At 41.0% G+C, this 27,920-nt stretch overlaps 5 protein-coding genes across 5 annotated transcripts; all 5 read left to right on the plus strand.

The window, feature by feature from the left end:
- Window positions 1–3,756: 3,756 nt before the first annotated feature.
- LOC143321279 (C-X-C motif chemokine 10-like) lies at window positions 3,757–5,154 on the plus strand. Its single transcript, XM_076731544.1, has 4 exons — window positions 3,757–3,874; window positions 4,445–4,574; window positions 4,667–4,747; window positions 4,855–5,154. Exons 1-4 carry the CDS (start codon window positions 3,820–3,822, stop codon window positions 4,925–4,927), a joined length of 339 nt encoding a protein of 112 aa, XP_076587659.1. The 5' UTR covers window positions 3,757–3,819; the 3' UTR covers window positions 4,928–5,154.
- Window positions 5,155–9,277: 4,123 nt separating this feature from the next.
- On the plus strand, window positions 9,278–10,509 carry LOC143321331 (C-X-C motif chemokine 10-like). The gene is made up of 4 exons (XM_076731626.1): window positions 9,278–9,384; window positions 9,955–10,084; window positions 10,177–10,257; window positions 10,365–10,509. Exons 1-4 carry the CDS (start codon window positions 9,330–9,332, stop codon window positions 10,435–10,437), a joined length of 339 nt encoding a protein of 112 aa, XP_076587741.1. The 5' UTR covers window positions 9,278–9,329; the 3' UTR covers window positions 10,438–10,509.
- Window positions 10,510–15,446: 4,937 nt separating this feature from the next.
- On the plus strand, window positions 15,447–16,742 carry LOC143321323 (C-X-C motif chemokine 10-like). Its single transcript, XM_076731618.1, has 4 exons — window positions 15,447–15,536; window positions 16,107–16,236; window positions 16,329–16,409; window positions 16,517–16,742. The coding sequence occupies exons 1-4, from the start codon at window positions 15,482–15,484 to the stop codon at window positions 16,587–16,589; spliced, it is 339 nt and encodes a 112-aa protein (XP_076587733.1). The 5' UTR covers window positions 15,447–15,481; the 3' UTR covers window positions 16,590–16,742.
- Window positions 16,743–20,928: 4,186 nt separating this feature from the next.
- LOC143321317 (C-X-C motif chemokine 10-like) lies at window positions 20,929–22,326 on the plus strand. The gene is made up of 4 exons (XM_076731604.1): window positions 20,929–21,046; window positions 21,617–21,746; window positions 21,839–21,919; window positions 22,027–22,326. The coding sequence occupies exons 1-4, from the start codon at window positions 20,992–20,994 to the stop codon at window positions 22,097–22,099; spliced, it is 339 nt and encodes a 112-aa protein (XP_076587719.1). The 5' UTR covers window positions 20,929–20,991; the 3' UTR covers window positions 22,100–22,326.
- A 3,736-nt stretch (window positions 22,327–26,062) lies between these two features.
- On the plus strand, window positions 26,063–27,665 carry LOC143321305 (C-X-C motif chemokine 10-like). The gene is made up of 4 exons (XM_076731583.1): window positions 26,063–26,174; window positions 26,974–27,103; window positions 27,196–27,276; window positions 27,384–27,665. Exons 1-4 carry the CDS (start codon window positions 26,120–26,122, stop codon window positions 27,454–27,456), a joined length of 339 nt encoding a protein of 112 aa, XP_076587698.1. The 5' UTR covers window positions 26,063–26,119; the 3' UTR covers window positions 27,457–27,665.
- The last annotated feature ends 255 nt before the right edge of the window (window positions 27,666–27,920 follow it).

Below are 27,920 nucleotides of genomic sequence, written 5' to 3' on the forward strand. Positions count from 1 at the left end.
CGGGGCCTCCTCCCGGTGGGGCATGCCTGGAACACCTCCCTAGGGAGGCGTCCAGGGTGCATCTGGTAGAGATGCCCGAGCCACCTCAGCTGACTCCTCTCGATGTGGAGGCGCAGCGACTCTACTCTGAGCTCCTCCTGGGTGACACAGCTCCTCACCCTATCTCTAAGGGAGCGCCCTGCCACCCTGCGGAGGAAACTCATTTCAACCGCTTGTATCCTCGTTCTTTTGGCCATGACCCAAAGTTCATGACCATAGGTGAGGGTAGGAACGTAGATTGACCGGTAAATCGAGAGCTTCGCCTTTCGGCTCAGCTCCTCGTTCAACACGACGCACCGATACAGCGACCGCATTACTGCTGCCGCTGCACCGATCCGCCTGTCAATCTCATGCTCCATTCTTCCCTCACTCGTGAACAAGATCCCAAGATACTTAAACTCCTCCACTTGAGGCAGGATCTCTCCTCCAATCCGGAGGGAGCAAACCACCTTTTTCCGGTCGAGAACCATGGCCTCGGACTTGGAGTTGCGGATATATGGGAAGTGGAGGGCAAATTAAATTCAATTAAAAATAAAGGTTTAGGTCCATTTGCCTCCTAAACTGAAGCAGAAATGGCCCCTCTCTGCTGCCCACGTTGGCCGACTTGTACAATCCAATGGAGCACTGAAATAGATGAAGCAGGTGAGTGTCCCAGGCCCTCATGGTGTCAGAAAAGATGACTGCCTTCGATGGGACCCAAAGGGTGTAAAGTTGGCCGACTTGTACAATGCAAACCTGTACTGCAGAAATCTTCCAAAATGTGGCAAAGGCAGATGGACAACACTGATCAATAAGGTGAATGATTACAGAAAGTTGGTTGATATGGATCACTGGTGTCCAATTATGATCGGTCCATCCTTCTCTAGCAAACTAGTCTGAGGACTAGCTAACGCTTGTCACATGCACGAGCAACAGAGGGGATGCATTGAATATCCAGGTTGCTCTGAGAATGAGGGTAAAAAAATGGAACAACACCAAAAAAAAGTGCTCAAAAGAAGAGATACGGGAACTCACTGCAGACTCCTTAAGACTGCCCTAAGAGGAAATACTAAAAAGAGCGAATCCGGGAGTATTTGGCTGTGAACAGGGGTTAAACAGGGTGACGTCTTGTCCCCTGTACCCTTCAACCTGGCGAGAGGGCCCATGCTCTACATGCTGAGGTATCCTCTATCAGCAGAAACAGATGGAAAGCCACAGTGTTGACTCTGTAACAATGGTCGGGAAAACTTGTGTCCTATTTTTGGGAAATGTGAGGCTCTGAAACTGAATCACATGAAGAATAATAACAAGACTTAATGAAGACAAGAGCTGGACGGTGTCGAGAGAAAGGAGAATTTGCACAAAAGAGGGCACGTGGGAGTCCTCGATTTGTTTATGGTGAGAGGTACCAAGGCTTCGGTCCTTGATTAACCATAAGATTTGAGGCCTTGGAAACCACACTGAGGGAATCTGAAGAGGAAAAGATGAATGATGGGTTTTACAGGCACAGCAATGCACCTCCACCCCGGTGTAACAGAAGTGACGGATTTCTTATGAGTGTGAGGAGAAAGTGAAAATAAAAAGTGGTCTTGCATGCCGCTCAGGAAAAAGAAGAGGGTGAGATCATGCCATTGTTGAAGAAATAGCACAATCTTTTTCTTACATATGTAAAGATTCATAAATTGATAAGCAATAAAATGCACCCTCGCTCAATTCAGCTCACTGTGATGAAAGTCATCATTCATAACATGATCACTGTAATGTTTAACCATTCAAACATTCTTCTTCTGTATTCTTCCCCACATCATGGAGGAATTGGCAATATCTAGAAATAAACCAGACAAAATTTAGTAAAATCAATATATATATGATAAAATAAATATGATAAAATATGAAGAAATGAAACTCTGGGTACATCTTCTGTTCATGTTGTGTTTTTCTATGCATGTCAGCCATAGTGAAAATTCACAATAAGACCTGAAAGTAGCTACATCAACACTCAGTTTTAAAATGTTTACACACAGGCAGCAGTGAGAATAGCACATTTTTTTTTACCACCAGAGGCTGTGGCATCATCATCATCATCAGTCACTCTTCAGTCACCGCACATGTCCATATTTGTCATATCCTGTGGAGCAATTTCCCTCAAACCACATAGTGCAAAGATCCATAGAAGAGATTCAAAGAGGAAATTAAAATGAGGTCTTCATAAAGCCTAATCAGCAAAATGGGGGGGCTTTGTCGCTGACTTAGCAAAGAAGAGTAAAAATTCACCTTCACTTGGTGTGAATCCACCCACACTAATGTCTGAAACATGACTCTGTCAGTATAAGGATTATGTTATTATATGTTTCTTCTTTAGATATACAGAAAACTATATCTCATAATGTGATGCTTGTCTCTGTGATCTTCTGCTGTTTTTACATGTGTTAAAGAAGAAAAACACATGTTTCTGCCGCACAGAGTTCTGCGAAGCCTTTAAGACTTTCATGTAATCTGTGGTTTGTGGTCGTTCCAGCAGCATAGCTCTGTGGTCTGTCGGTCCACCACTTTGGTCCAAACTAAAATAACTCAAACAATCAGATTAAAATGACATTTTGTGCTGCCATTCGTGGTTCCTTGATAATCTCTATCTTCATGAATGCTGCCTACAGGTTACTGTTTGTATTTTTAAATGTCTGGACGAGTGTTGGATGATTGCTGTGACACTGATCCAGACATTCGTCTGTGAAGATTCTCATTCATCCAGGTCACGGTACTTTCCAAAGGCACTTGGACTTGCTTGTGGTTCTAGAAGACGTTTTCAGACAGACATTCGTGTCCCCCTCAGGATGACTTGTAATCACTCTGTCAAATGTCCATATCAAATTTTCAATTTATCCAATACTTAGATTTTTGAGCAAATACCTGGAAACTAAAGACATTTTCCTTAACGTCAGCTGGATAATTTTAACATGAACTGGTCAGTGATTTGAATCCAGTCTGGAACACATGCATGACCCCAAGAGACTACAACAAAGATGAACATTACAACTCAGCCCATGACATACTGCACATACTGCACACTGCACATATCACTTTAGATTTTAGATTTTATATACACTGTTTACCTCATCTGCTCACTTCTACTTTTTTTTACTGCACTGCCACTTACTGCCTGTTGCACATGTCACCTGTTTACATACCATGTTGCACATGTCAGTTGTTTACATACCGTGCTGCACATGTTTTTATGGTTTCATAGAAATTACTTGCACTACCTGCACATACCGCATACTATTTATAATTCATGCCAATTGCACTACTTATATGTATTTATATTTTTTGGATATTATGACTATTTGCACTTTTGGTTAGATGCTAAACTGCCTTTCGTTGTCTCTGTGTTGTACTCTGACGATGGTAATAAAGTAGAATCTAATCTAATCTAAAATTACATAAACGTACAAATAGCCTATTATGTACAGTTTCAAATGAATTGGAATAAGACTGTGAAAAACGTTGTTTTCTCACTCTGAATCTGTTTTGTTGTACGCAAGCATAATGAATGAACTTGTACAAATTGAATTGATTTGACTAATGTGTTCATGATTACAATGAAGCCCTTCTGCAGACTAGCATGATTTCTGGGAAATGATCTTGCTGGAGGAAAACGGAAGAGCCTGAGAAAGTGAAAGTCAAACTGGAAAGAGAACCCATGTCTGAGGGTATAAAAGCCACGAATCACTGCAGCTGTACACCATCAGGAGTCCAGACTGAAGAGAGACACTGTGGAGTGTGAACCTGTCTACAGCCGCAACTATGAATTCAGCTGTCATTGCCTTTCTCGCCTGCCTGCTTGTCTTCTATGCACAAGGTACTGAGAAAAGTTTAGTTTTCCGTGACCATCTGATCTGAATTCTAAGAACAACATGCCGTGTTGTTGTCAGTTTGGTTGTGAATGGGGACTTGTATCAATTGCTTGTAATGACATTATAGTTTTGTTTGAATAGAACTTTAAAGCTGCACTCAATATTTTCATGGTAGCAATGGATCACATCACTATGTGTAATGTTAAAGGGCTCCCTGGTACTGATGAACTCAGAGAATCATCAGGTGACCCTGCAGCTCCTTCAGCAATACAGAGCATTATATCGTATTTGAGCTCATTGTTTTGGGTTTACAAGGCAAAACTTTACTGTTGTGGTTCAGTCTCATCACTCAGCTGGTGCTGTTGTCAGAGAAAAAGCTCTGCTAAACCCAATGTGAACCCAGTCTGTCTGTCTAAGCTGACTTTCAGCTCTGCCCATTGACATTGACAATGGCTCTGTCTGCAGAGCAGCCCTTTCCCTTTCTCTGACAAAACACTGATACATGTTCATTCTACAGTCTGACTGACTTAAAAGATGATCAGCTAATAGCAAGGTTGTGTCTTCTCTTCCCACAGGCCAACCAGCCAACAGATCTAGCAAGTGCAAGTGTTTAAATGGTTCTATCGACCGGATTCCCCCACAGCTCATCAAGGCAGGGCCAGTCATACACCCACCCAGTATCTTCTGTCAGCAGGTGGAGATAATGTGAGTAGATGAGCTGAATTGAACCATATTTCTACACGTCATTCTTCTGTGTTGTTCCGCCTCTCTCTAACAAAGCTCTTTCTTCTCTTCAGTATTACAACGACAGCAAATAAGGAAAAATGTGTGAATCCACAGTCACATCTCGGAAAACGCATTCTGAAAAGCAAGAACAGGTAAGATCAGTTGGACTTCACAGTGTTCAGGGTCTCTAATGTGAAATACTACCATCAATGTTACAGATCTCTGCTGCTTTTACTGATAGTCTCGTATGTTGATCCAGGTATGTGAAGAATAGCACTGTGAGCACGACGACTTCAAGCTCAACGAGTGTCCACAGCACATCCAGGCTGTAGACTCCACCCCTGCACTGAAGAGGATGGAACTGAAACACTGCTGTTGTAATAGGAGATGTTCATCATCATTGCCTTTATCATGTAAATACTAGTTGTTGTAGTATAAGTGATCAAAATGTTGTCTGTATTTGTGTTTATTTAAATTGTTTTCATGTGGAGATACCAAGTAAAAAAATCTGTATATGTATATTTTTTTTAAAAAAACAAAATAAAACACACCTGATTGGACTTTCTGCTCTGTTTTGTTTGGCTTCATGCATGTTAACACAAATACTAAATCTACAGTGAAATTACCTTCACCGGTCATTGTAGACTGCAGTCCACATGTCCTATACTTTACATGGCCAAAAACATGCAGACACCCAAACAGTGCACCCACATTCTGATAGTTAAACATGCCATTGAACAATATGGACATTAATCAGCTAAGATGCTTTCATCCATTTAATACTGATGATGCATAGAGAACATATGGATGAGAACTAAAGCTTGACCAAAAAAAATTACAGAAACCTAACGCTGAGCATTAAGATCAAAAACAGGTAACAGACCTGTCATAGCAGTACAGAGGTCACAAGACCCAAGACCTTTTCTTTCTGGCATAGAAACTATGGAAGCAAAGTAAAGCTGAAAAGATTTAGCTTACATTTATCTTACAAGCCAATGAACCTATTGTGAAATTTAATCACTACTGAATATTGAATGCTTAAACTAAAATCTCTCTCAAATCATCCTCTAGCACACAGATCAGAGAGAAGGGTAAAGGTCAGAGGAAAGTGTCAAGCGAAGCAGCGGTCAAGTCCCCATCTGCCTCAACAGCTGAGGACTTCCAGGGTCCCGCTTCCCCTGCGACTGGAGGTTGCAAAAGTGAAAACCTGCTTTAATGGATGCCTGAAAGCTGCGGTGGGATAAGGTAGTATCTTACAGTCAAACAACTGCAGAGGAACAAAAGACCAAAGGCACTTGACCGGTTGTTGCTCCACCAGTTGGAGGTTTCAAACAGACAAAGAAGTCCTGCTGCAAGATCATGCAGACAGTGTACAAGAGGGATTCTGTATGGAGAGGAGCACTCCACTTGTCAGCTGGATCCTAAATTGGTACAAAGAATGTAACAGGATATATGGAAAGTGGAGGGCAAATTAAATTCAATTAAAAATAAAGGTTTAGGTCCATTTGCCTCCTGAACTGAAGCAGAAACGGCCCCTTTCTGCTGCCCACGTTGGCCGACTTGTACAATCCAATGGAGCACTGAAATAGATGAAGCAGGTGAGTGTCCCAGACCCTCATGGTGTCAGAAAAGATGACTGCCTTCGATGGGACCCAAAGGGTGTAAAGTTGGCCGACTTGTACAATGCAAACCTGTACTGCAGAAATCTTCCAAAACGTGGCAAAGGCAGAAGGACAACACTAATCAATAAGGTGAATGATTAAAGAAAGTTGGTCGATATGGATCGCTAGTGTCCAATTATAATCGGTCCAGCCTTCTCTAGCAAACTAGTCTGAATACTAGCTAAAGTTTGTCACATGCACGAGCAACAGAGGGGATGCATTGAATATCCAGGTTGCTCTGAGAATGAGGGTAAACAAATGGAACAACAACAAAAAAAAGTGCTCAAAAGAAGAGATACGGGAACTCACTGCAGACTCCTTGAGACTGCCCTAAGAGGAAATACTAAAAAGAGCGAATCCGGGAGTATTTGGCTGTGAACAGGGGTTAAACAGGGTGACGTCTTGTCCCCTGTACCCTTCAACCTGGCGAGAGGGCCCATGCTCTACATGCTGAGGTATCCTCTATCAGCAGAAACAGATGGAAAGCCACAGTGTTGGCTCTGTAACAATGGTCGGGAAAACTTGTGTCCTATTTTTGGGAAATGTGAGGCTCTGAAACTGAATCACATGAAGAATAATAACAAGACTTAATGAAGACAAGAGCTGGACGGTGTCGAGAGAAAGGAGAATTTGCACAAAAGAGTGTACGTGGGAGTCCTAGATTTGTTTATGGTGAGAGGTACCAAGGCTTCGGTCCTTGATTAACCATAAGATTTGAGGCCTTGGAAACCACACTGAGGGAATCTGAAGAGGAAAAGATGAATGATGGGTTTTACAGGCACAGCAATGCACCTCCACCCCGGTGTAACAGAAGTGACGGATTTCTTATGGGTGTGAGGAGAAAGTGAAAATAAAAAGTGGTCTTGCATGCCGCTCAGGAAAAAGAAGAGGGTGAGATCATGCCATTGTTGAAGAAATAGCACAATCTTTTTCTTACATATGTAAAGATTCATAAATTGATAAGCAATAAAATGCACCCTCGCTCAATTCAGCTCACTGTGATGAAAGTCATCATTCATAACATGATCACTGTAATGTTTAACCATTCAAACATTCTTCTTCTGTATTCTTCCCCACATCATGGAGGAATTGGCAATATCTAGAAATAAACCAAATAAAATTTAGTAAAATCAATATATATATGATAAAATAAATATGATAAAATATGAAGAAATGAAACTCTGGGTACATCTTCTGTTCATGTTGTGTTTTTCTATGCATGTCAGCCATAGTGAAAATTCACAATAAGACCTGAAAGTAGCTACATCAACACTCAGTTTTAAAATGTTTACACACAGGCAGCAGTGAGAATAGCACATTTTTTTTTACCACCAGAGGCTGTGGCATCATCATCATCATCAGTCACTCTTCAGTCACCGCACATGTCCATATTTGTCATATCCTGTGGAGCAATTTCCCTCAAACCACATAGTGCAAAGATCCATAGAAGAGATTCAAAGAGGAAATTAAAATGAGGTCTTCATAAAGCCTAATCAGCAAAATGGGGGGGCTTTGTCGCTGACTTAGCAAAGAAGAGTAAAAATTCACCTTCACTTGGTGTGAATCCACCCACACTAATGTCTGAAACATGACTCTGTCAGTATAAGGATTATGTTATTATATGTTTCTTCTTTAGATATACAGAAAACTATATCTCATAATGTGATGCTTGTCTCTGTGATCTTCTGCTGTTTTTACGTGTGTTAAAGAATAAAAACACATGTTTCTGCCGCACAGAGTTCTGCGAAGCCTTTAAGACTTTCATGTAATCTGTGGTTTGTGGTCGTTCCAGCAGCATAGCTCTGTGGTCTGTCGGTCCACCACTTTGGTCCAAACTAAAATAACTCAAACAATCAGATTAAAATGACATTTTGTGCTGCCATTCGTGGTTCCTTGATAATCTCTATCTTCATGAATGCTGCCTACAGGTTACTGTTTGTGGTTTTAAATGTCTGGACAAGTGTTGGATGATTGCTGTGACACTGATCCAGACATTCGTCTGTGAAGATTCTCATTCATCCAGGTCACGGTACTTTCCAAAGGCACTTGGACTTGCTTGTGGTTCTAGAAGACGTTTTCAGACAGACATTCGTGTCCCCCTCAGGATGACTTGTAATCACTCTGTCAAATGTCCATATCAAATTTTCAATTTATCCAATACTTAGATTTTTGAGCAAATACCTGGAAACTAAAGACATTTTCCTTAACGTCAGCTGGATAATTTTAACATGAACTGGTCAGTGATTTGAATCCAGTCTGGAACACATGCATGACCCCAAGAGACTACAACAAAGATGAACATTACAACTCAGCCCATGCCATACTGCACATACTGCACACTGCACATATCACTTTAGATTTTAGATTTTATATACACTGTTTACCTCATCTGCTCACTTCTACTTTTTTTTACTGCACTGCCACTTACTGCCTGTTGCACATGTCACCTGTTTACATACCATGTTGCACATGTCAGTTGTTTACATACCGTGCTGCACATGTTTTTATGGTTTCATAGAAATTACTTGCACTACCTGCACATACCGCATACTATTTATAATTCATGCCAATTGCACTACTTACATGTATTTATATTTTTTGGATATTATGACTATTTGCACTTTTGGTTAGATGCTAAACTGCCTTTCGTTGTCTCTGTGTTACTCTGACGATGGTAATAAAGTAGAATCTAATCTAATCTAAAATTACATAAACGTACAAATAGCCTATTATGTACAGTTTCAAATGAATGGGAATAAGACTGTGAAAAACGTTGTTTTCTCACTCTGAATCTGTTTTGTTGTACGCAAGCATAATGAATGAACTTGTACAAATTGAATTGATTTGACTAATGTGTTCATGATTACAATGAAGCCCTTCTGCAGACTAGCATGATTTCTGGGAAATGATCTTGCTGGAGGAAAACGGAAGAGCCTGAGAAAGTGAAAGTCAAACTGGAAAGAGAACCTATGTCTGAGGGTATAAAAGCCACGAATCACTGCAGCTGTACACCATCAGGAGTCCAGACTGAAGAGAGACACTGTGGAGTGTGAACCTGTCTACAGCCGCAACTATGAATTCAGCTGTCATTGCCTTTCTCGCCTGCCTGCTTGTCTTCTATGCACAAGGTACTGAGAAAAGTTTAGTTTTCCGTGACCATCTGATCTGAATTCTAAGAACAACATGCCGTGTTGTTGTCAGTTTGGTTGTGAATGGGGACTTGTATCAATTGCTTGTAATGACATTATAGTTTTGTTTGAATAGAACTTTAAAGCTGCACTCAATATTTTCATGTTAGCAATGGATCACATCACTATGTGTAATGTTAAAGGGCTCCCTGGTACTGATGAACTCAGAGAATCATCAGGTGACCCTGCAGCTCCTTCAGCAATACAGAGCATTATATCGTATTTGAGCTCATTGTTTTGGGTTTACAAGGCAAAACTTTACTGTTGTGGTTCAGTCTCATCACTCAGCTGGTGCTGTTGTCAGAGAAAAAGCTCTGCTAAACCCAATGTGAACCCAGTCTGTCTGTCTAAGCTGACTTTCAGCTCTGCCCATTGACAGTGACAATGGCTCTGTCTGCAGAGCAGCCCTTTCCCTTTCTCTGACAAAACACTGACACATGTTCATTCTACAGTCTGACTGACTTAAAAGATGATCAGCTAATAGCAAGGTTGTGTCTTCTCTTCCCACAGGCCAACCAGCCAACAGATCTAGCAAGTGCAAGTGTTTAAATGGTTCTATCGACCGGATTCCCCCACAGCTCATCAAGGCAGGGCCAGTCATACACCCACCCAGTATCTTCTGTCAGCAGGTGGAGATAATGTGAGTAGATGAGCTGAATTAAACCATATTTCTACACGTCACTCTTCTGTGTTGTTCCGCCTCTCTCTAACAAAGCTCTTTCTTCTCTTCAGTATTACAACGACAGCAAATAAGGAAAAATGCGTGAATCCACAGTCACATCTCGGAAAACGCATTCTGAAAAGCAAGAACAGGTAAGATCAGTTGGACTTCACAGTGTTCAGGGTCTCTAATGTGAAATACTACCATCAATGTTACAGATCTCTGCTTCTTTTACTGATAGTCTCGTATGTTGATCCAGGTATGTGAAGAATAGCACTGTGAGCACGACGACTTCAAGCTCAACGAGTGTCCACAGCACATCCAGGCTGTAGACTCCACCCCTGCACTGAAGAGGATGGAACTGAAACACTGCTGTTGTAATAGGAGATGTTCATCATCATTGCCTTTATCATGTAAACACTAGTTGTTGTAGTATAAGTGATCAAAATGTTGTCTGTATTTGTGTTTATTTAAATTGTTTTCATGTGTAGATACCAAGTTAAAAAATCTGTATATGTATATTTTTTTAAAAAAACAAAATAAAACACACCTGATTGGACTTTCTGCTCTGTTTTGTTTGGCTTCATGCATGTTAACACAAATACTAAATCTACAGTGAAATTACCTTCACTGGTCATTGTAGACTGCAGTCTACATGTCCTATACTTAACATGGCCAAAAGCATCATTGGAAAATATTGACATTAATCAGCTAAGATGCATTGATCCATTTAATACTGATGATGCATAGAGAACACATGGATGAGAACTAAAGCTTGACCAAAAAAAATTACAAAAACCTAGCGCTGAGCATTAAGGCCAAAAACAGGTAACAGACCTGTCATAGCAGTACAGAGGTCACAAGGAGGCCACCTTTTCTTTCTGGCATAGAAACTATGGAAGCAAAGTAAAGCTGAAAAGATTTAGCTTACATTTATCTTACAAGCCAATGAACCTATTGTGAAATGTAATCACTACTGAATATTGAATGCTTAAATTAAAACCTCTCTCAAATCTTCCTCTAGCACACAGATCAGAGAGAAGGGTAAAGGTCAGAGGAAAGTGTCAAGCGAAGCAGCAGTCAAGTCCCCATCTGCCTCAACAGCTGAGGACTTCCAGGGTCCTGCTTCCCCTGCGACTGGAGGTTGTGAAAGTGAAAACCTGCTTTAATGGATGCCTGAAAGCTGAGGTGGGATAAGGTAGTATCTTACAGTCAAACGACTCCAGAGGAACAAAAGACCAAAGGCACTTGACAGGTCGTTGCTCCACTAGTTGGAGGTTTCAAACGGACAAAGAAGTCCTGCTATAAGATCATGCAGACAGTGTACAAGAAGGATTCTGTATGGAGAGGAGCACTCCACTTGTCAGCTGGATCCTAAATTGGTGCAAAGAGTGTAACAGGATATATCCATCCATCCATCCATTTTCACCCGCTTTATCCGAGGCCGTGTCGTGGGGGCAGCAGTTTGAGCAGGGACGCCCAAACTTCCCTCTCCCTGGATACTTCCTCCAGCTCATCCGTGGGGACCCCGAGGTGTTCCCAGGCCAGCCGAGCGACATAGTCACTCCAGCGTGTCCTGGGTCTTCCTCGGGGCCTCCTCCCGGTGGGGCATGCCTGGAACACCTCCCTAGGGAGGCGTCCAGGGTGCATCTGGTAGAGATGCCCGAGCCACCTCAGCTGACTCCTCTCGATGTGGAGGAGCAGCGACTCTACTCTGAGCTCCTCCTGGGTGACACAGCTCCTCACCCTATCTCTAAGGGAGCGCCCTGCCACCCTGCGGAGGAAACTCATTTCAACCGCTTGTATCCTCGTTCTTTTGGCCATGATCCAAAGTTCATGACCATCGGTGAGGGTAGGAACGTAGATTGACCGGTAAATCGAGAGCTTCGCCTTTCGGCTCAGCTCCTCGTTCAACACGACGCACCGATACAGCGACCGCATTACTGCTGCCGCTGCACCGATCCGCCTGTCAATCTCATGCTCCATTCTTCCCTCACTCGTGAACAAGATCCCAAGATACTTAAACTCCTCCACTTGAGGCAGGATCTCTCCTCCAATCCGGAGGGAGCAAACCACCTTTTTCCGATCGAGAACCATGGCCTCGGACTTGGAGTTGCGGATATATGGGAAGTGGAGGGCAAATTAAATTCAATTAAAAATAAAGGTTTAGGTCCATTTGCCTCCTAAACTGAAGCAGAAATGGCCCCTCTCTGCTGCCCACGTTGGCCGACTTGTACAATCCAATGGAGCACTGAAATAGATGAAGCAGGTGAGTGTCCCGGGCCCTCATGGTGTCAGAAAAGATGACTGCCTTCGATGGGACCCAAAGGGTGTAAAGTTGGCAGACTTGTACAATGCAAACCTGTACTGCAGAAATCTTCCAAAATGTGGCAAAGGCAGATGGACAACACTGATCAATAAGGTGAATGATTAAAGAAAGTTGGTCGATATGGATCGCTGGTGTCCAATTATGATCGGTCCAGCCTTCTCTAGCAAACTAGTCTGAATACTAGCTAAAGTTTGTCACATGCACGAGCAACAGAGGGGATGCATTGAATATCCAGGTTGCTCTGAGAATGAGGGTAAACAAATGGAACAACAACAAAAAAAAGTGCTCAAAAGAAGAGATACGGGAACTCACTGCAGACTCCTTGAGACTGCCCTAAGAGGAAATACTAAAAAGAGCGAATCCGGGAGTATTTGGCTGTGAACAGGGGTTAAACAGGGTGACGTCTTGTCCCCTGTACCCTTCAACCTGGCGAGAGGGCCCATGCTCTACATGCTGAGGTATCCTCTATCAGCAGAAACAGATGGAAAGCCACAGTGTTGGCTCTGTAACAATGGTCGGGAAAACTTGTGTCCTATTTTTGGGAAATGTGAGGCTCTGAAACTGAATCACATGAAGAATAATAACAAGACTTAATGAAGACAAGAGCTGGACGGTGTCGAGAGAAAGGAGAATTTGCACAAAAGAGTGTACGTGGGAGTCCTAGATTTGTTTATGGTGAGAGGTACCAAGGCTTCGGTCCTTGATTAACCATAAGATTTGAGGCCTTGGAAACCACACTGAGGGAATCTGAAGAGGAAAAGATGAATGATGGGTTTTACAGGCACAGCAATGCACCTCCACCCCGGTGTAACAGAAGTGACGGATTTCTTATGGGTGTGAGGAGAAAGTGAAAATAAAAAGTGGTCTTGCATGCCGCTCAGGAAAAAGAAGAGGGTGAGATCATGCCATTGTTGAAGAAATAGCACAATCTTTTTCTTACATATGTAAAGATTCATAAATTGATAAGCAATAAAATGCACCCTCGCTCAATTCAGCTCACTGTGATGAAAGTCATCATTCATAACATGATCACTGTAATGTTTAACCATTCAAACATTCTTCTTCTGTATTCTTCCCCACATCATGGAGAAATTGGCAATATCTAGAAATAAACCAGATAAAATTTAGTAAAATCAATATATATATGATAAAATAAATATGATAAAATATGAAGAAATGAAACTCTGGGTACATCTTCTGTTCATGTTGTGTTTTTATATGCATGTCAGCCATAGTGAAAATTCACAATAAGACCTGAAAGTAGCTACATCAACACTCAGTTTTAAAATGTTTACACACAGGCAGCAGTGAGAATAGCACTTTTTTTTTTACCACCAGAGGCTGTGGCATCATCATCATCATCAGTCACTCTTCAGTCACCGCACATGTCCATATTTGTCATATCCTGTGGAGCAATTTCCCTCAAACCACATAGTGCAAAGATCCATAGAAGAGATTCAAAGAGGAAATTAAAATGAGGTCTTCATAAAGCCTAATCAGCAAAATGGGGGGGTTTTGTCGCTGACTTAGCAAAGAAGAGTAAAAATTCACCTTCACTTGGTGTGAATCCACCCACACTAATGTCTGAAACATGACTCTGTCAGTATAAGGATTATGTTATTATATGTTTCTTCTTTAGATATACAGAAAACTATATCTCATAACGTGATGCTTGTCTCTGTGATCTTCTGCTGTTTTTACGTGTGTTAAAGAAGAAAAACACATGTTTCTGCCGCACAGAGTTCTGCGAAGCCTTTAAGACTTTCATGTAATCTGTGGTTTGTGGTCGTTCCAGCAGCATAGCTCTGTGGTCTGTCGGTCCACCACTTTGGTCCAAACTAAAATAACTCAAACAATCAGATTAAAATGACATTTTGTGCTGCCATTCGTGGTTCCTAGATAATCTCTATCTTAATGAATGGTGCCTACAGGTTACTGTTTGTGGTTTTAAATGTCTGGACAAGTGTTGGATGATTGCTGTGACACTGATCCAGACATTCGTCTGTGAAGATTCTCATTCATCCAGGTCACGGTACTTTCCAAAGGCACTTGGACTTGCTTGTGGTTCTAGAAGACGTTTTCAGACAGACATTCGTGTCCCCCTCAGGATGACTTGTAATCACTCTGTCAAATGTCCATATCAAATTTTCAATTTATCCAATACTTAGATTTTTGAGCAAATACCTGGAAACTAAAGACATTTTCCTTAACGTCAGCTGGATAATTTTAACATGAACTGGTCAGTGATTTGAATCCAGTCTGGAACACATGCATGACCCCAAGAGACTACAACAAAGATGAACATTACAACTCAGCCCATGACATACTGCACATACTGCACACTGCACATATCACTTTAGATTTTAGATTTTATATACACTGTTTACCTCATCTGCTCACTTCTACTTTTTTTTACTGCACTGCCACTTACTGCCTGTTGCACATGTCAGTTGTTTACATACCGTGCTGCACATGTTTTTATGGTTTCATAGAAATTACTTGCACTACCTGCACATACCGCATACTATTTATAATTCATGCCAATTGCACTACTTACATGTATTTATATTTTTTGGATATTATGACTATTTGCACTTTTGGTTAGATGCTAAACTGCCTTTCGTTGTCTCTGTGTTACTCTGACGATGGTAATAAAGTAGAATCTAATCTAATCTAAAATTACATAAACGTACAAATAGCCTATTATGTACAGTTTCAAATGAATTGGAATAAGACTGTGAAAAACGTTGTTTTCTCACTCTGAATCTGTTTTGTTGTACGCAAGCATAATGAATGAACTTGTACAAATTGAATTGATTTGACTAATGTGTTCATGATTACAATGAAGCCCTTCTGCAGACTAACATGATTTCTGGGAAATGATCTTGCTGGAGGAAAACGGAAGAGCCTGAGAAAGTGAAAGTCAAACTGGAAAGAGAACCCATGTCTGAGGGTATAAAAGCCACGAATCACTGCAGCTGTACACCATCAGGAGTCCAGACTGAAGAGAGACACTGTGGAGTGTGAACCTGTCTACAGCCGCAACTATGAATTCAGCTGTCATTGCCTCTCTCGCCTGCCTGCTTGTCTTCTATGCACAAGGTACTGAGAAAAGTTTAGTTTTCCGTGACCATCTGATCTGAATTCTAAGAACAACATGCCGTGTTGTTGTCAGTTTGGTTGTGAATGGGGACTTGTATCAATTGCTTGTAATGACATTATAGTTTTGTTTGAATAGAACTTTAAAGCTGCACTCAATATTTTCATGTTAGCAATGGATCACATCACTATGTGTAATGTTAAAGGGCTCCCTGGTACTGATGAACTCAGAGAATCATCAGGTGACCCTGCAGCTCCTTCAGCAATACAGAGCATTATATCGTATTTGAGCTCATTGTTTTGGGTTTACAAGGCAAAACTTTACTGTTGTGGTTCAGTCTCATCACTCAGCTGGTGCTGTTGTCAGAGAAAAAGCTCTGCTAAACCCAATGTGAACCCAGTCTGTCTGTCTAAGCTGACTTTCAGCTCTGCCCATTGACATTGACAATGGCTCTGTCTGCAGAGCAGCCCTTTCCCTTTCTCTGACAAAACACTGACACATGTTCATTCTACAGTCTGACTGACTTAAAAGATGATCAGCTAATAGCAAGGTTGTGTCTTCTCTTCCCACAGGCCAACCAGCCAACAGATCTAGCAAGTGCAAGTGTTTAAATGGTTCTATCGACCGGATTCCCCCACAGCTCATCAAGGCAGGGCCAGTCATACACCCACCCAGTATCTTCTGTCAGCAGGTGGAGATAATGTGAGTAGATGAGCTGAATTGAACCATATTTCTACACGTCATTCTTCTGTGTTGTTCCGCCTCTCTCTAACAAAGCTCTTTCTTCTCTTCAGTATTACAACGACAGCAAATAAGGAAAAATGTGTGAATCCACAGTCACATCTCGGAAAACGCATTCTGAAAAGCAAGAACAGGTAAGATCAGTTGGACTTCACAGTGTTCAGGGTCTCTAATGTGAAATACTACCATCAATGTTACAGATCTCTGCTGCTTTTACTGATAGTCTCGTATGTTGATCCAGGTATGTGAAGAATAGCACTGTGAGCACGACGACTTCAAGCTCAACGAGTGTCCACAGCACATCCAGGCTGTAGACTCCACCCCTGCACTGAAGAGGATGGAACTGAAACACTGCTGTTGTAATAGGAGATGTTCATCATCATTGCCTTTATCATGTAAATACTAGTTGTTGTAGTATAAGTGATGAAAATGTTGTCTGTATTTGTGTTTATTTAAATTGTTTTCATGTGTAGATACCAAGTAAAAAAATCTGTATATGTATATTTTTTTTAAAAAAACAAAATAAAACACACCTGATTGGACTTTCTGCTCTGTTTTGTTTGGCTTCATGCATGTTAACACAAATACTAAATCTACAGTGAAATTACCTTCACCGGTCATTGTAGACTGCAGTCCACATGTCCTATACTTTACATGGCCAAAAGCATGCAGACACCCAAACAGTGCACCCACATTCTGATAGTTAAACATGCCATTGAACAATATGGACATTAATCAGCTAAGATGCTTTCATCCATTTAATACTGATGATGCATAGAGAACATATGGATGAGAACTAAAGCTTGACCAAAAAAAATTACAGAAACCTAACGCTGAGCATTAAGATCAAAAACAGGTAACAGACCTGTCATAGCAGTACAGAGGTCACAAGACCCAAGACCTTTTCTTTCTGGCATAGAAACTATGGAAGCAAAGTAAAGCTGAAAAGATTTAGCTTACATTTATCTTACAAGCCAATGAACCTATTGTGAAATGTAATCACTACTGAATATTGAATGCTTGAATTAAAATCTCTCTCAAATCATCCTCTAGCACACAGATCAGAGAGAAGGGTAAAGGTCAGAGGAAAGTGTCAAGCGAAGCAGCAGTCAAGTCCCCATCTGCCTCAACAGCTGAGGACTTCCAGGGTCCCGCTTCCCCTGCGACTGGAGGTTGCAAAAGTGAAAACCTGCTTTAATGGATGCCTGAAAGCTGCGGTGGGATAAGGTAGTACCTTACAGTCAAACGACTGCAGAGGAACAAAAGACCAAAGGCACTTGACAGGTTGTTGCTCCACCAGTTGGAGGTTTCAAACAGACAAAGAAGTCCTGCTGCAAGATCATGCAGACAGTGTACAAGAGGGATTCTGTATGGAGAGGAGCACTCCACTTGTCAACTGGATCCTAAATTGGTACAAAGAATGTAACAGGATATATGGAAAGTGGAGGGCAAATTAAATTCAATTAAAAATAAAGGTTTAGGTCCATTTGCCTCCTGAACTGAAGCAGAAACGGCCCCTCTCTGCTGCCCACGTTGGCCGACTTGTACAATCCAATGGAGCACTGAAATAGATGAAGCAGGTGAGTGTCCCAGGCCCTCATGGTGTCAGAAAAGATGACTGCCTTCGATGGGACCCAAAGGGTGTAAAGTTGGCCGACTTGTACAATGCAAACCTGTACTGCAGAAATCTTCCAAAACGTGGCAAAGGCAGAAGGACAACACTGATCAATAAGGTGAATGATTAAAGAAAGTTGGTCGATATGGATCGCTAGTGTCCAATTATAATCGGTCCAGCCTTCTCTAGCAAACTAGTCTGAATACTAGCTAAAGTTTGTCACATGCACGAGCAACAGAGGGGATGCATTGAATATCCAGGTTGCTCTGAGAATGAGGGTAAACAAATGGAACAACAACAAAAAAAAGTGCTCAAAAGAAGAGATACGGGAACTCACTGCAGACTCCTTGAGACTGCCCTAAGAGGAAATACTAAAAAGAGCGAATCCGGGAGTATTTGGCTGTGAACAGGGGTTAAACAGGGTGACGTCTTGTCCCCTGTACCCTTCAACCTGGCGAGAGGGCCCATGCTCTACATGCTGAGGTATCCTCTATCAGCAGAAACAGATGGAAAGCCACAGTGTTGGCTCTGTAACAATGGTCGGGAAAACTTGTGTCCTATTTTTGGGAAATGTGAGGCTCTGAAACTGAATCACATGAAGAATAATAACAAGACTTAATGAAGACAAGAGCTGGACGGTGTCGAGAGAAAGGAGAATTTGCACAAAAGAGTGTACGTGGGAGTCCTAGATTTGTTTATGGTGAGAGGTACCAAGGCTTCGGTCCTTGATTAACCATAAGATTTGAGGCCTTGGAAACCACACTGAGGGAATCTGAAGAGGAAAAGATGAATGATGGGTTTTACAGGCACAGCAATGCACCTCCACCCCGGTGTAACAGAAGTGACGGATTTCTTATGGGTGTGAGGAGAAAGTGAAAATAAAAAGTGGTCTTGCATGCCGCTCAGGAAAAAGAAGAGGGTGAGATCATGCCATTGTTGAAGAAATAGCACAATCTTTTTCTTACATATGTAAAGATTCATAAATTGATAAGCAATAAAATGCACCCTCGCTCAATTCAGCTCACTGTGATGAAAGTCATCATTCATAACTTGATCACTGTAATGTTTAACCATTCAAACATTCTTCTTCTGTATTCTTCCCCACATCATGGAGGAATTGGCAATATCTAGAAATAAACCAGATAAAATTTAGTAAAATCAATATATATATGATAAAATAAATATGATAAAATATGAAGAAATGAAACTCTGGGTACATCTTCTGTTCATGTTGTGTTTTTCTATGCATGTCAGCCATAGTGAAAATTCACAATAAGACCTGAAAGTAGCTACATCAACACTCAGTTTTAAAATGTTTACACACAGGCAGCAGTGAGAATAGCACATTTTTTTTTACCACCAGAGGCTGTGGCATCATCATCATCATCAGTCACTCTTCAGTCACCGCACATGTCCATATTTGTCATATCCTGTGGAGCAATTTCCCTCAAACCACATAGTGCAAAGATCCATAGAAGAGATTCAAAGAGGAAATTAAAATGAGGTCTTCATAAAGCCTAATCAGCAAAATGGGGGGGCTTTGTCGCTGACTTAGCAAAGAAGAGTAAAAATTCACCTTCACTTGGTGTGAATCCACCCACACTAATGTCTGAAACATGACTCTGTCAGTATAAGGATTATGTTATTATATGTTTCTTCTTTAGATATACAGAAAACTATATCTCATAATGTGATGCTTGTCTCTGTGATCTTCTGCTGTTTTTACGTGTGTTAAAGAATAAAAACACATGTTTCTGCCACACAGAGTTCTGCGAAGCCTTTAAGACTTTCATGTAATCTGTGGTTTGTGGTCATTCCAGCAGCATAGCTCTGTGGTCTGTCGGTCCACCACTTTGGTCCAAACTAAAATAACTCAAACAATCAGATTAAAATGACATTTTGTGCTGCCATTCGTGGTTCCTAGATAATCTCTATCTTCATGAATGCTGCCTACAGGTTACTGTTTGTGGTTTTAAATGTCTGGACAAGTGTTGGATGATTGCTGTGACACTGATCCAGACATTCGTCTGTGAAGATTCTCATTCATCCAGGTCACGGTACTTTCCAAAGGCACTTGGACTTGCTTGTGGTTCTAGAAGACGTTTTCAGACAGACATTCGTGTCCCCCTCAGGATGACTTGTAATCACTCTGTCAAATGTCCATATCAAATTTTCAATTTATCCAATACTTAGATTTTTGAGCAAATACCTGGAAACTAAAGACATTTTCCTTAACGTCAGCTGGATAATTTTAACATGAACTGGTCAGTGATTTGAATCCAGTCTGGAACACATGCATGACCCCAAGAGACTACAACAAAGATGAACATTACAACTCAGCCCATGCCATACTGCACATACTGCACACTGCACATATCACTTTAGATTTTAGATTTTATATACACTGTTTACCTCATCTGCTCACTTCTACTTTTTTTTACTGCACTGCCACTTACTGCCTGTTGCACATGTCACCTGTTTACATACCATGTTGCACATGTCAGTTGTTTACATACCGTGCTGCACATGTTTTTATGGTTTCATAGAAATTACTTGCACTACCTGCACATACCGCATACTATTTATAATTCATGCCAATTGCACTACTTACATGTATTTATATTTTTTGGATATTATGACTATTTGCACTTTTGGTTAGATGCTAAACTGCCTTTCGTTGTCTCTGTGTTACTCTGACGATGGTAATAAAGTAGAATCTAATCTAATCTAAAATTACATAAACGTACAAATAGCCTATTATGTACAGTTTCAAATGAATGGGAATAAGACTGTGAAAAACGTTGTTTTCTCACTCTGAATCTGTTTTGTTGTACGCAAGCATAATGAATGAACTTGTACAAATTGAATTGATTTGACTAATGTGTTCATGATTACAATGAAGCCCTTCTGCAGACTAGCATGATTTCTGGGAAATGATCTTGCTGGAGGAAAACGGAAGAGCCTGAGAAAGTGAAAGTCAAACTGGAAAGAGAACCTATGTCTGAGGGTATAAAAGCCACGAATCACTGCAGCTGTACACCATCAGGAGTCCAGACTGAAGAGAGACACTGTGGAGTGTGAACCTGTCTACAGCCGCAACTATGAATTCAGCTGTCATTGCCTTTCTCGCCTGCCTGCTTGTCTTCTATGCACAAGGTACTGAGAAAAGTTTAGTTTTCCGTGACCATCTGATCTGAATTCTAAGAACAACATGCCGTGTTGTTGTCAGTTTGGTTGTGAATGGGGACTTGTATCAATTGCTTGTAATGACATTATAGTTTTGTTTGAATAGAACTTTAAAGCTGCACTCAATATTTTCATGTTAGCAATGGATCACATCACTATGTGTAATGTTAAAGGGCTCCCTGGTACTGATGAACTCAGAGAATCATCAGGTGACCCTGCAGCTCCTTCAGCAATACAGAGCATTATATCGTATTTGAGCTCATTGTTTTGGGTTTACAAGGCAAAACTTTACTGTTGTGGTTCAGTCTCATCACTCAGCTGGTGCTGTTGTCAGAGAAAAAGCTCTGCTAAACCCAATGTGAACCCAGTCTGTCTGTCTAAGCTGACTTTCAGCTCTGCCCATTGACAGTGACAATGGCTCTGTCTGCAGAGCAGCCCTTTCCCTTTCTCTGACAAAACACTGACACATGTTCATTCTACAGTCTGACTGACTTAAAAGATGATCAGCTAATAGCAAGGTTGTGTCTTCTCTTCCCACAGGCCAACCAGCCAACAGATCTAGCAAGTGCAAGTGTTTAAATGGTTCTATCGACCGGATTCCCCCACAGCTCATCAAGGCAGGGCCAGTCATACACCTACCCAGTATCTTCTGTCAGCAGGTGGAGATAATGTGAGTAGATGAGCTGAATTAAACCATATTTCTACACGTCACTCTTCTGTGTTGTTCCGCCTCTCTCTAACAAAGCTCTTTCTTCTCTTCAGTATTACAACGACAGCAAATAAGGAAAAATGCGTGAATCCACAGTCACATCTCGGAAAACGCATTCTGAAAAGCAAGAACAGGTAAGATCAGTTGGACTTCACAGTGTTCAGGGTCTCTAATGTGAAATACTACCATCAATGTTACAGATCTCTGCTGCTTTTACTGATAGTCTCATATGTTGATCCAGGTATGTGAAGAATAGCACTGTGAGCACGACGACTTCAAGCTCAACGAGTGTCCACAGCACATCCAGGCTGTAGACTCCACCCCTGCACTGAAGAGGATGGAACTGAAACACTGCTGTTGTAATAGGAGATGTTCATCATCATTGCCTTTATCATGTAAATACTAGTTGTTGTAGTATAAGTGATGAAAATGTTGTCTGTATTTGTGTTTATTTAAATTGTCTTCATGTGTAGATACCAAGTAAAAAAATCTGTATATGTATATTTTTTTAAAAAAACAAAATAAAACACACCTGATTGGACTTTCTGCTCTGTTTTGTTTGGCTTCATGCATGTTAACACAAATACTAAATCTACAGTGAAATTACCTTCACCGGTCATTGTAGACTGCAGTCCACATGTCCTATACTTTACATGGCCAAAAGCATGCAGACACCCAAACAGTGCACCCACATTCTGATAGTTAAACATGTCATTGAAAAATATGGACATTAATCAGCTAAGATGCTTTCATCCATTTAATTCTGATGATGCATAGAGAACATATGGATGAGAACTAAAGCTTGACCAAAAAAAATTACAAAAACCTAACGCTGAGCATTAAGACCAAAAACAGGTAACAGACCTGTCATAGCAGTACAGAGGTCACAAGACCCAAGACCTTTTCTTTCTGGCATAGAAACTATGGAAGCAAAGTAAAGCTGAAAAGATTTAGCTTACATTTATCTTACAAGCCAATGAACCTATTGTGAAATTTAATCACTACTGAATATTGAATGCTTAAACTAAAATCTCTCTCAAATCATCCTCTAGCACACAGATCAGAGAGAAGGGTAAAGGTCAGAGGAAAGTGTCAAGCGAAGCAGCAGTCAAGTCCCCATCTGCCTCAACAGCTGAGGACTTCCAGGGTCCCGCTTCCCCTGCGACTGGAGGTTGCAAAAGTGAAAACCTGCTTTAATGGATGCCTGAAAGCTGCGGTGGGATAAGGTAGTATCTTACAGTCAAACAACTGCAGAGGAACAAAAGACCAAAGGCACTTGACCGGTTGTTGCTCCACCAGTTGGAGGTTTCAAACAGACAAAGAAGTCCTGCTGCAAGATCATGCAGACAGTGTACAAGAGGGATTCTGTATGGAGAGGAGCACTCCACTTGTCAACTGGATCCTAAATTGGTACAAAGAATGTAACAGGATATATGGAAAGTGGAGGGCAAATTAATTTAAATGAAAAACAAAGGTTTAGGTCCATTTGCCTCCTGAACTGAAGCAGAAACGGCCCCTCTCTGCTGCCCACGTTGGCCGACTTGTACAATCCAATGGAGCACTGAAATAGATGAAGCAGGTGAGTGTCCCAGGCTCTCATGGTGTCAGAAAAGATGACTGCCTTCGATGGGACCCAAAGGGTGTAAAGTTGGCCGACTTGTACAATGCAAACCTGTACTGCAGAAATCTTCCAAAATGTGGCAAAGGCAGATGGACAACACTGATCAATAAGGTGAATGATTACAGAAAGTTGGTTGATATGGATCACTGGTGTCCAATTATGATCGGTCCATCCTTCTCTAGCAAACTAGTCTGAATACTAGCTAACGCTTGTCACATGCACAAGCAACAGAGGGGATGCACTGAATATCCAGGTTGCTCTGAGAATGAGGGTAAACAAACGGAACAACAACAAAAAAAAGTGCTCAAAAGAAGAGATACGGGAACTCACTGCAGACTCCTTGAGACTGCCCTAAGAGGAAATACTAAAAAGAGCGAATCTGAGAGTATTTGTCTGTGAAGAGGGGTCAAACAGGGTGACGTCTTGTCCCCTGTACCCTTCAACCTGGCGAGAGGGCCCATGCTCTACATGCTGGGGTATCCTCTATCAGCAGAAACAGATGGAAAGCCACAGTGTTGACTCTGTAACAATGGTCGGGAAAACTTGTGTCCTATTTTTGGGAAATGTGAGGCTCTGAAACTGAATCACATGAAGAATAATAACAAGACTTAATGAAGACAAGAGCTGGACGGTGTCGAGAGAAAGGAGAATTTGCATAAAAGAGTGTACGTGGGAGTCCTCGATTTGTTTATGGTGAGAGGTACCAAGGCTTCGGTCCTTGATTAACCATAAGATTTGAGGCCTTGGAAACCACACTGAGGGAATCTGAAGAGGAAAAGATGAATGATGGGTTTTACAGGCACAGCAATGCACCTCCACCCCGGTGTAACAGAAGTGACGGATTTCTTATGGGTGTGAGGAGAAAGTGAAAATAAAAAGTGGTCTTGCATGCCGCTCAGGAAAAAGAAGAGGGTGAGATCATGCCATTGTTGAAGAAATAGCACAATCTTTTTCTTACATATGTAAAGATTCATAAATTGATAAGCAATAAAATGCACCCTCGCTCAATTCAGCTCACTGTGATGAAAGTCATCATTCATAACATGATCCCTGTAATGTTTAACCATTCAAACATTCTTCTTCTGTATTCTTCCCCACATCATGGAGAAATTGGCAATATCTAGAAATAAACCAGATAAAATTTAGTAAAATCAATATATATATGATAAAATAAATATGATAAAATATGAAGAAATGAAACTCTGGGTACATCTTCTGTTCATGTTGTGTTTTTATACGCATGTCAGCCATAGTGAAAATTCACAATAAGACCTGAAAGTAGCTACATCAACACTCAGTTTTAAAGCATTTACACACAGGCAGCAGTGAGAATAGCACATTTTTTGACCACCAGAGGCTGTGGCATCATCATCATCATCATCAGTCACTCTTCAGTCACCGCACATGTCCATATTTGTCATATCCTGTGGAGCAATTTCCCTCAAACCACATAGTGCAAAGATCCATAGAAGAGATTCAAAGAGGAAATTAAAATGAGGTCTTCATAAAGCCTAATCAGCAAAATGGGGGGGTTTTGTTGCTGACTTAGCAAAGAAGAGTAAAAATTCACCTTCACTTGGTGTGAATCCACCCACACTAATGTCTGAAACATGACTCTGTCAGTATAAGGATTATGTTATTATATGTTTCTTCTTTAGATATACAGAAAACTATATCTCATAATGTGATGCTTGTCTCTGTGATCTTCTGCTGTTTTTACGTGTTAAAGAATAAAAACACATGTTTCTGCCGCACAGAGTTCTGCGAAGCCTTTAAGACTTTCATGTAATCTGTGGTTTGTGGTCGTTCCAGCAGCATAGCTCTGTGGTCTGTCGGTCCACCACTTTGGTCCAAACTAAAATAACTCAAACAATCAGATTAAAATGACTTTTTGTGCTGCCATTCGTGGTTCCTTGATAATCTCTATCTTCATGAATGCTGCCTACAGGTTACTGTTTGTATTTTTAAATGTCTGGACAAGTGTTGGATGATTGCTGTGACACTGATCCAGACATTCGTCTGTGAAGATTCTCATTCATCCAGGTCACGGTACTTTCCAAAGGCACTTGGACTTGCTTGTGGTTCTAGAAGACGTTTTCAGACAGACATTCGTGTCCCCCTCAGGATGACTTGTAATCACTCTGTCAAATGTCCATATCAAATTTTCAATTTATCCAATACTTAGATTTTTGAGCAAATACCTGGAAACTAAAGACATTTTCCTTAACGTCAGCTGGATAATTTTAACATGAACTGGTCAGTGATTTGAATCCAGTCTGGAACACATGCATGACCCCAAGAGACTACAACAAAGATGAACATTACAACTCAGCCCATGCCATACTGCACATACTGCACACTGCACATATCACTTTAGATTTTATATACACTGTTTACCTCATCTGCTCACTTCTACTTTTGTACGTACGCAAGCATAATGAATGAACTTGTATAAATTATTGAATTGATTTGACTAATGTGTTCACGATTACAATGAAGCCCTTCTGCAGACTAGCATGATTCTCTAAAGCAGTGTTTCTGGGAAATTAACTTACTGGAGGAAAACGGAAGAGCCTGAGAAATTGAAAGTCAAACTGGAAAGAGGAACCATGTCTGAGGGTATAAATGCCATGAATCCCTGCAACTGTACACCATCAGGAGTCCAGACTGAAGAGAGACACTGTGGAGTGTGAACCTGTCTACAGCCGCAACTATGAATTCAGCTGTCATTGCCTTTCTCGCCTGCCTGCTTGTCTTCTATGCACAAGGTACTGAGAAAAGTTTAGTTTTCTGTGATTGTCTGATCTGAATTCTAAGAACAACATGCCGTGTTGTTGTCAGTTTGGTTGTGAATGGGGACTTGTATCAATTGCTTGTAATGACATTATTGTTTTGTTTGAATAGAACTTTAAAGCTGCACTCAATATTTTCATGTTAGCAATGGATCACATCACTATGTGTAATGTTAAAGGGCTCCCTGGTACTGATGAACTCTCAGAGAATTTTTTTTATTATTATTTTTTTTTATTTAACCTTTATTTAACCAGATAAAAACCCATTGAGTTCAGGATCTCTTTCACAAGGGTGACCTGGCCAAGAGGTCTGTAGCACATGTCATAAGAGCAGTTATAAGGAAGTGATGGTATAGAATAAAACATACAATTTTAGAGATGCAATAGTGTTTTCAAGTGTGGGAACTTTGATAACAACAACAAACAACATTTTAGAATCATCAGGTGACCCTGCAGCTCCTTCAGCAATACAGGGCATTATCTCGTATTTGAGCTCATTGTTTTGGGTTTACAAGGCAAAACTTTACTGTTGTGGTTCAGTCTCATCACTCATCTGCTGCTGTTTTCAGAGAAAAAGCTCTGCTAAACCCAATGTGAACCCAGTCTGTCTGTCTAAGCTGACTTTCAGCTCTGCCCATTGACATTGACAATGGCTCTGTCTGCAGAGCAGCCCTTTCCCTTTCTCTGACAAAACACTGACACATGTTCATTCTACAGTCTGACTGACTTAAAAGATGATCAGCTAATAGCAAGGTTGTGTCTTCTCTTCCCACAGGCCAACCAGCCAACAGATCTAGCAAGTGCAAGTGTTTAAATGGTTCTATCGACCGGATTCCCCCACAGCTCATCAAGGCAGGGCCAGTCATACACCCACCCAGTATCTTCTGTCAGCAGGTGGAGATAATGTGAGTAGATGAGCTGAATTGAACCATATTTCTACACGTCATTCTTCTGTGTTGTTCCGCCTCTCTCTAACAAAGCTCTTTCTTCTCTTCAGCATTACAACGACAGCAAATAAGGAAAAATGCGTGAATCCACAGTCACATCTCGGAAAACGCATTCTGAAAAGCAAGAACAGGTAAGATCAGTTGGACTTCACAGTGTTCAGGGTCTCTAATGTGAAATACTACCATCAATGTTACAGATCTCTGCTGCTTTTACTGATAGTCTCGTATGTTGATCCAGGTATGTGAAGAATAGCACTGTGAGCACGACGACTTCAAGCTCAACGAGTGTCCACAGCACATCCAGGCTGTAGACTCCACCCCTGCACTGAAGAGGATGGAACTGAAACACTGCTGTTGTAATAGGGGATGTTCATCATCATTGCCTTTATCATGTAAATACTAGTTGTTGTAGTATAAGTGATGAAAATGTTGTCTGTATTTGTGTTTATTTAAATTGTCTTCATGTGTAGATACCAAGTAAAAAAATCTGTATATCATTATTTTTTTTAAAAAAACAAAATAAAACACACCTGATTGGACTTTCTGCTCTGTTTTGTTTGGCTTCATGCATGTTAACACAAATACTAAATCTACAGTGAAATTACCTTCACCGGTCATTGTAGACTGCAGTCCACATGTCCTATACTTTACATGGCCAAAAGCATGCAGACACCCAAACAGTGCACCCACATTCTGATAGTTAAACATGTCATTGAAAAATATGGGCATTTGTCAGAGAAATTCTTATACTTTATGCCCATTTTGTGTGCTCACC

Source organism: Chaetodon auriga, chromosome 5 (assembly GCF_051107435.1).
Source record: "Chaetodon auriga isolate fChaAug3 chromosome 5, fChaAug3.hap1, whole genome shotgun sequence".
In the NCBI taxonomy this organism is placed as follows: domain Eukaryota; kingdom Metazoa; phylum Chordata; class Actinopteri; order Chaetodontiformes; family Chaetodontidae; genus Chaetodon; species Chaetodon auriga.

What these genes read in the sequence shown, in the direction of transcription:
- LOC143321279 (XM_076731544.1), top strand. Translation starts at nt 3,820, where the DNA reads ATGAATTCAGCTGTCATTGCCTTTCTCGCCTGCCTGCTTGTCTTCTAT. An exon ending in GCTTGTCTTCTATGCACAAG is followed by an intron (nt 3,875 to 4,444) that starts GTACTGAGAAAA and finishes CTCTTCCCACAG; the next exon opens with GCCAACCAGCCAACAGATCT. An exon ending in TGTCAGCAGGTGGAGATAAT is followed by an intron (nt 4,575 to 4,666) that starts GTGAGTAGATGA and finishes TCTTCTCTTCAG; the next exon opens with TATTACAACGACAGCAAATA.
- LOC143321331 (XM_076731626.1), top strand. Translation starts at nt 9,330, where the DNA reads ATGAATTCAGCTGTCATTGCCTTTCTCGCCTGCCTGCTTGTCTTCTAT. An exon ending in GCTTGTCTTCTATGCACAAG is followed by an intron (nt 9,385 to 9,954) that starts GTACTGAGAAAA and finishes CTCTTCCCACAG; the next exon opens with GCCAACCAGCCAACAGATCT. An exon ending in ATTCTGAAAAGCAAGAACAG is followed by an intron (nt 10,258 to 10,364) that starts GTAAGATCAGTT and finishes ATGTTGATCCAG; the next exon opens with GTATGTGAAGAATAGCACTG.
- LOC143321323 (XM_076731618.1), top strand. Translation starts at nt 15,482, where the DNA reads ATGAATTCAGCTGTCATTGCCTCTCTCGCCTGCCTGCTTGTCTTCTAT. An exon ending in GCTTGTCTTCTATGCACAAG is followed by an intron (nt 15,537 to 16,106) that starts GTACTGAGAAAA and finishes CTCTTCCCACAG; the next exon opens with GCCAACCAGCCAACAGATCT. An exon ending in TGTCAGCAGGTGGAGATAAT is followed by an intron (nt 16,237 to 16,328) that starts GTGAGTAGATGA and finishes TCTTCTCTTCAG; the next exon opens with TATTACAACGACAGCAAATA.
- LOC143321317 (XM_076731604.1), top strand. Translation starts at nt 20,992, where the DNA reads ATGAATTCAGCTGTCATTGCCTTTCTCGCCTGCCTGCTTGTCTTCTAT. An exon ending in TGTCAGCAGGTGGAGATAAT is followed by an intron (nt 21,747 to 21,838) that starts GTGAGTAGATGA and finishes TCTTCTCTTCAG; the next exon opens with TATTACAACGACAGCAAATA. An exon ending in ATTCTGAAAAGCAAGAACAG is followed by an intron (nt 21,920 to 22,026) that starts GTAAGATCAGTT and finishes ATGTTGATCCAG; the next exon opens with GTATGTGAAGAATAGCACTG.
- LOC143321305 (XM_076731583.1), top strand. Translation starts at nt 26,120, where the DNA reads ATGAATTCAGCTGTCATTGCCTTTCTCGCCTGCCTGCTTGTCTTCTAT. An exon ending in GCTTGTCTTCTATGCACAAG is followed by an intron (nt 26,175 to 26,973) that starts GTACTGAGAAAA and finishes CTCTTCCCACAG; the next exon opens with GCCAACCAGCCAACAGATCT. An exon ending in TGTCAGCAGGTGGAGATAAT is followed by an intron (nt 27,104 to 27,195) that starts GTGAGTAGATGA and finishes TCTTCTCTTCAG; the next exon opens with CATTACAACGACAGCAAATA.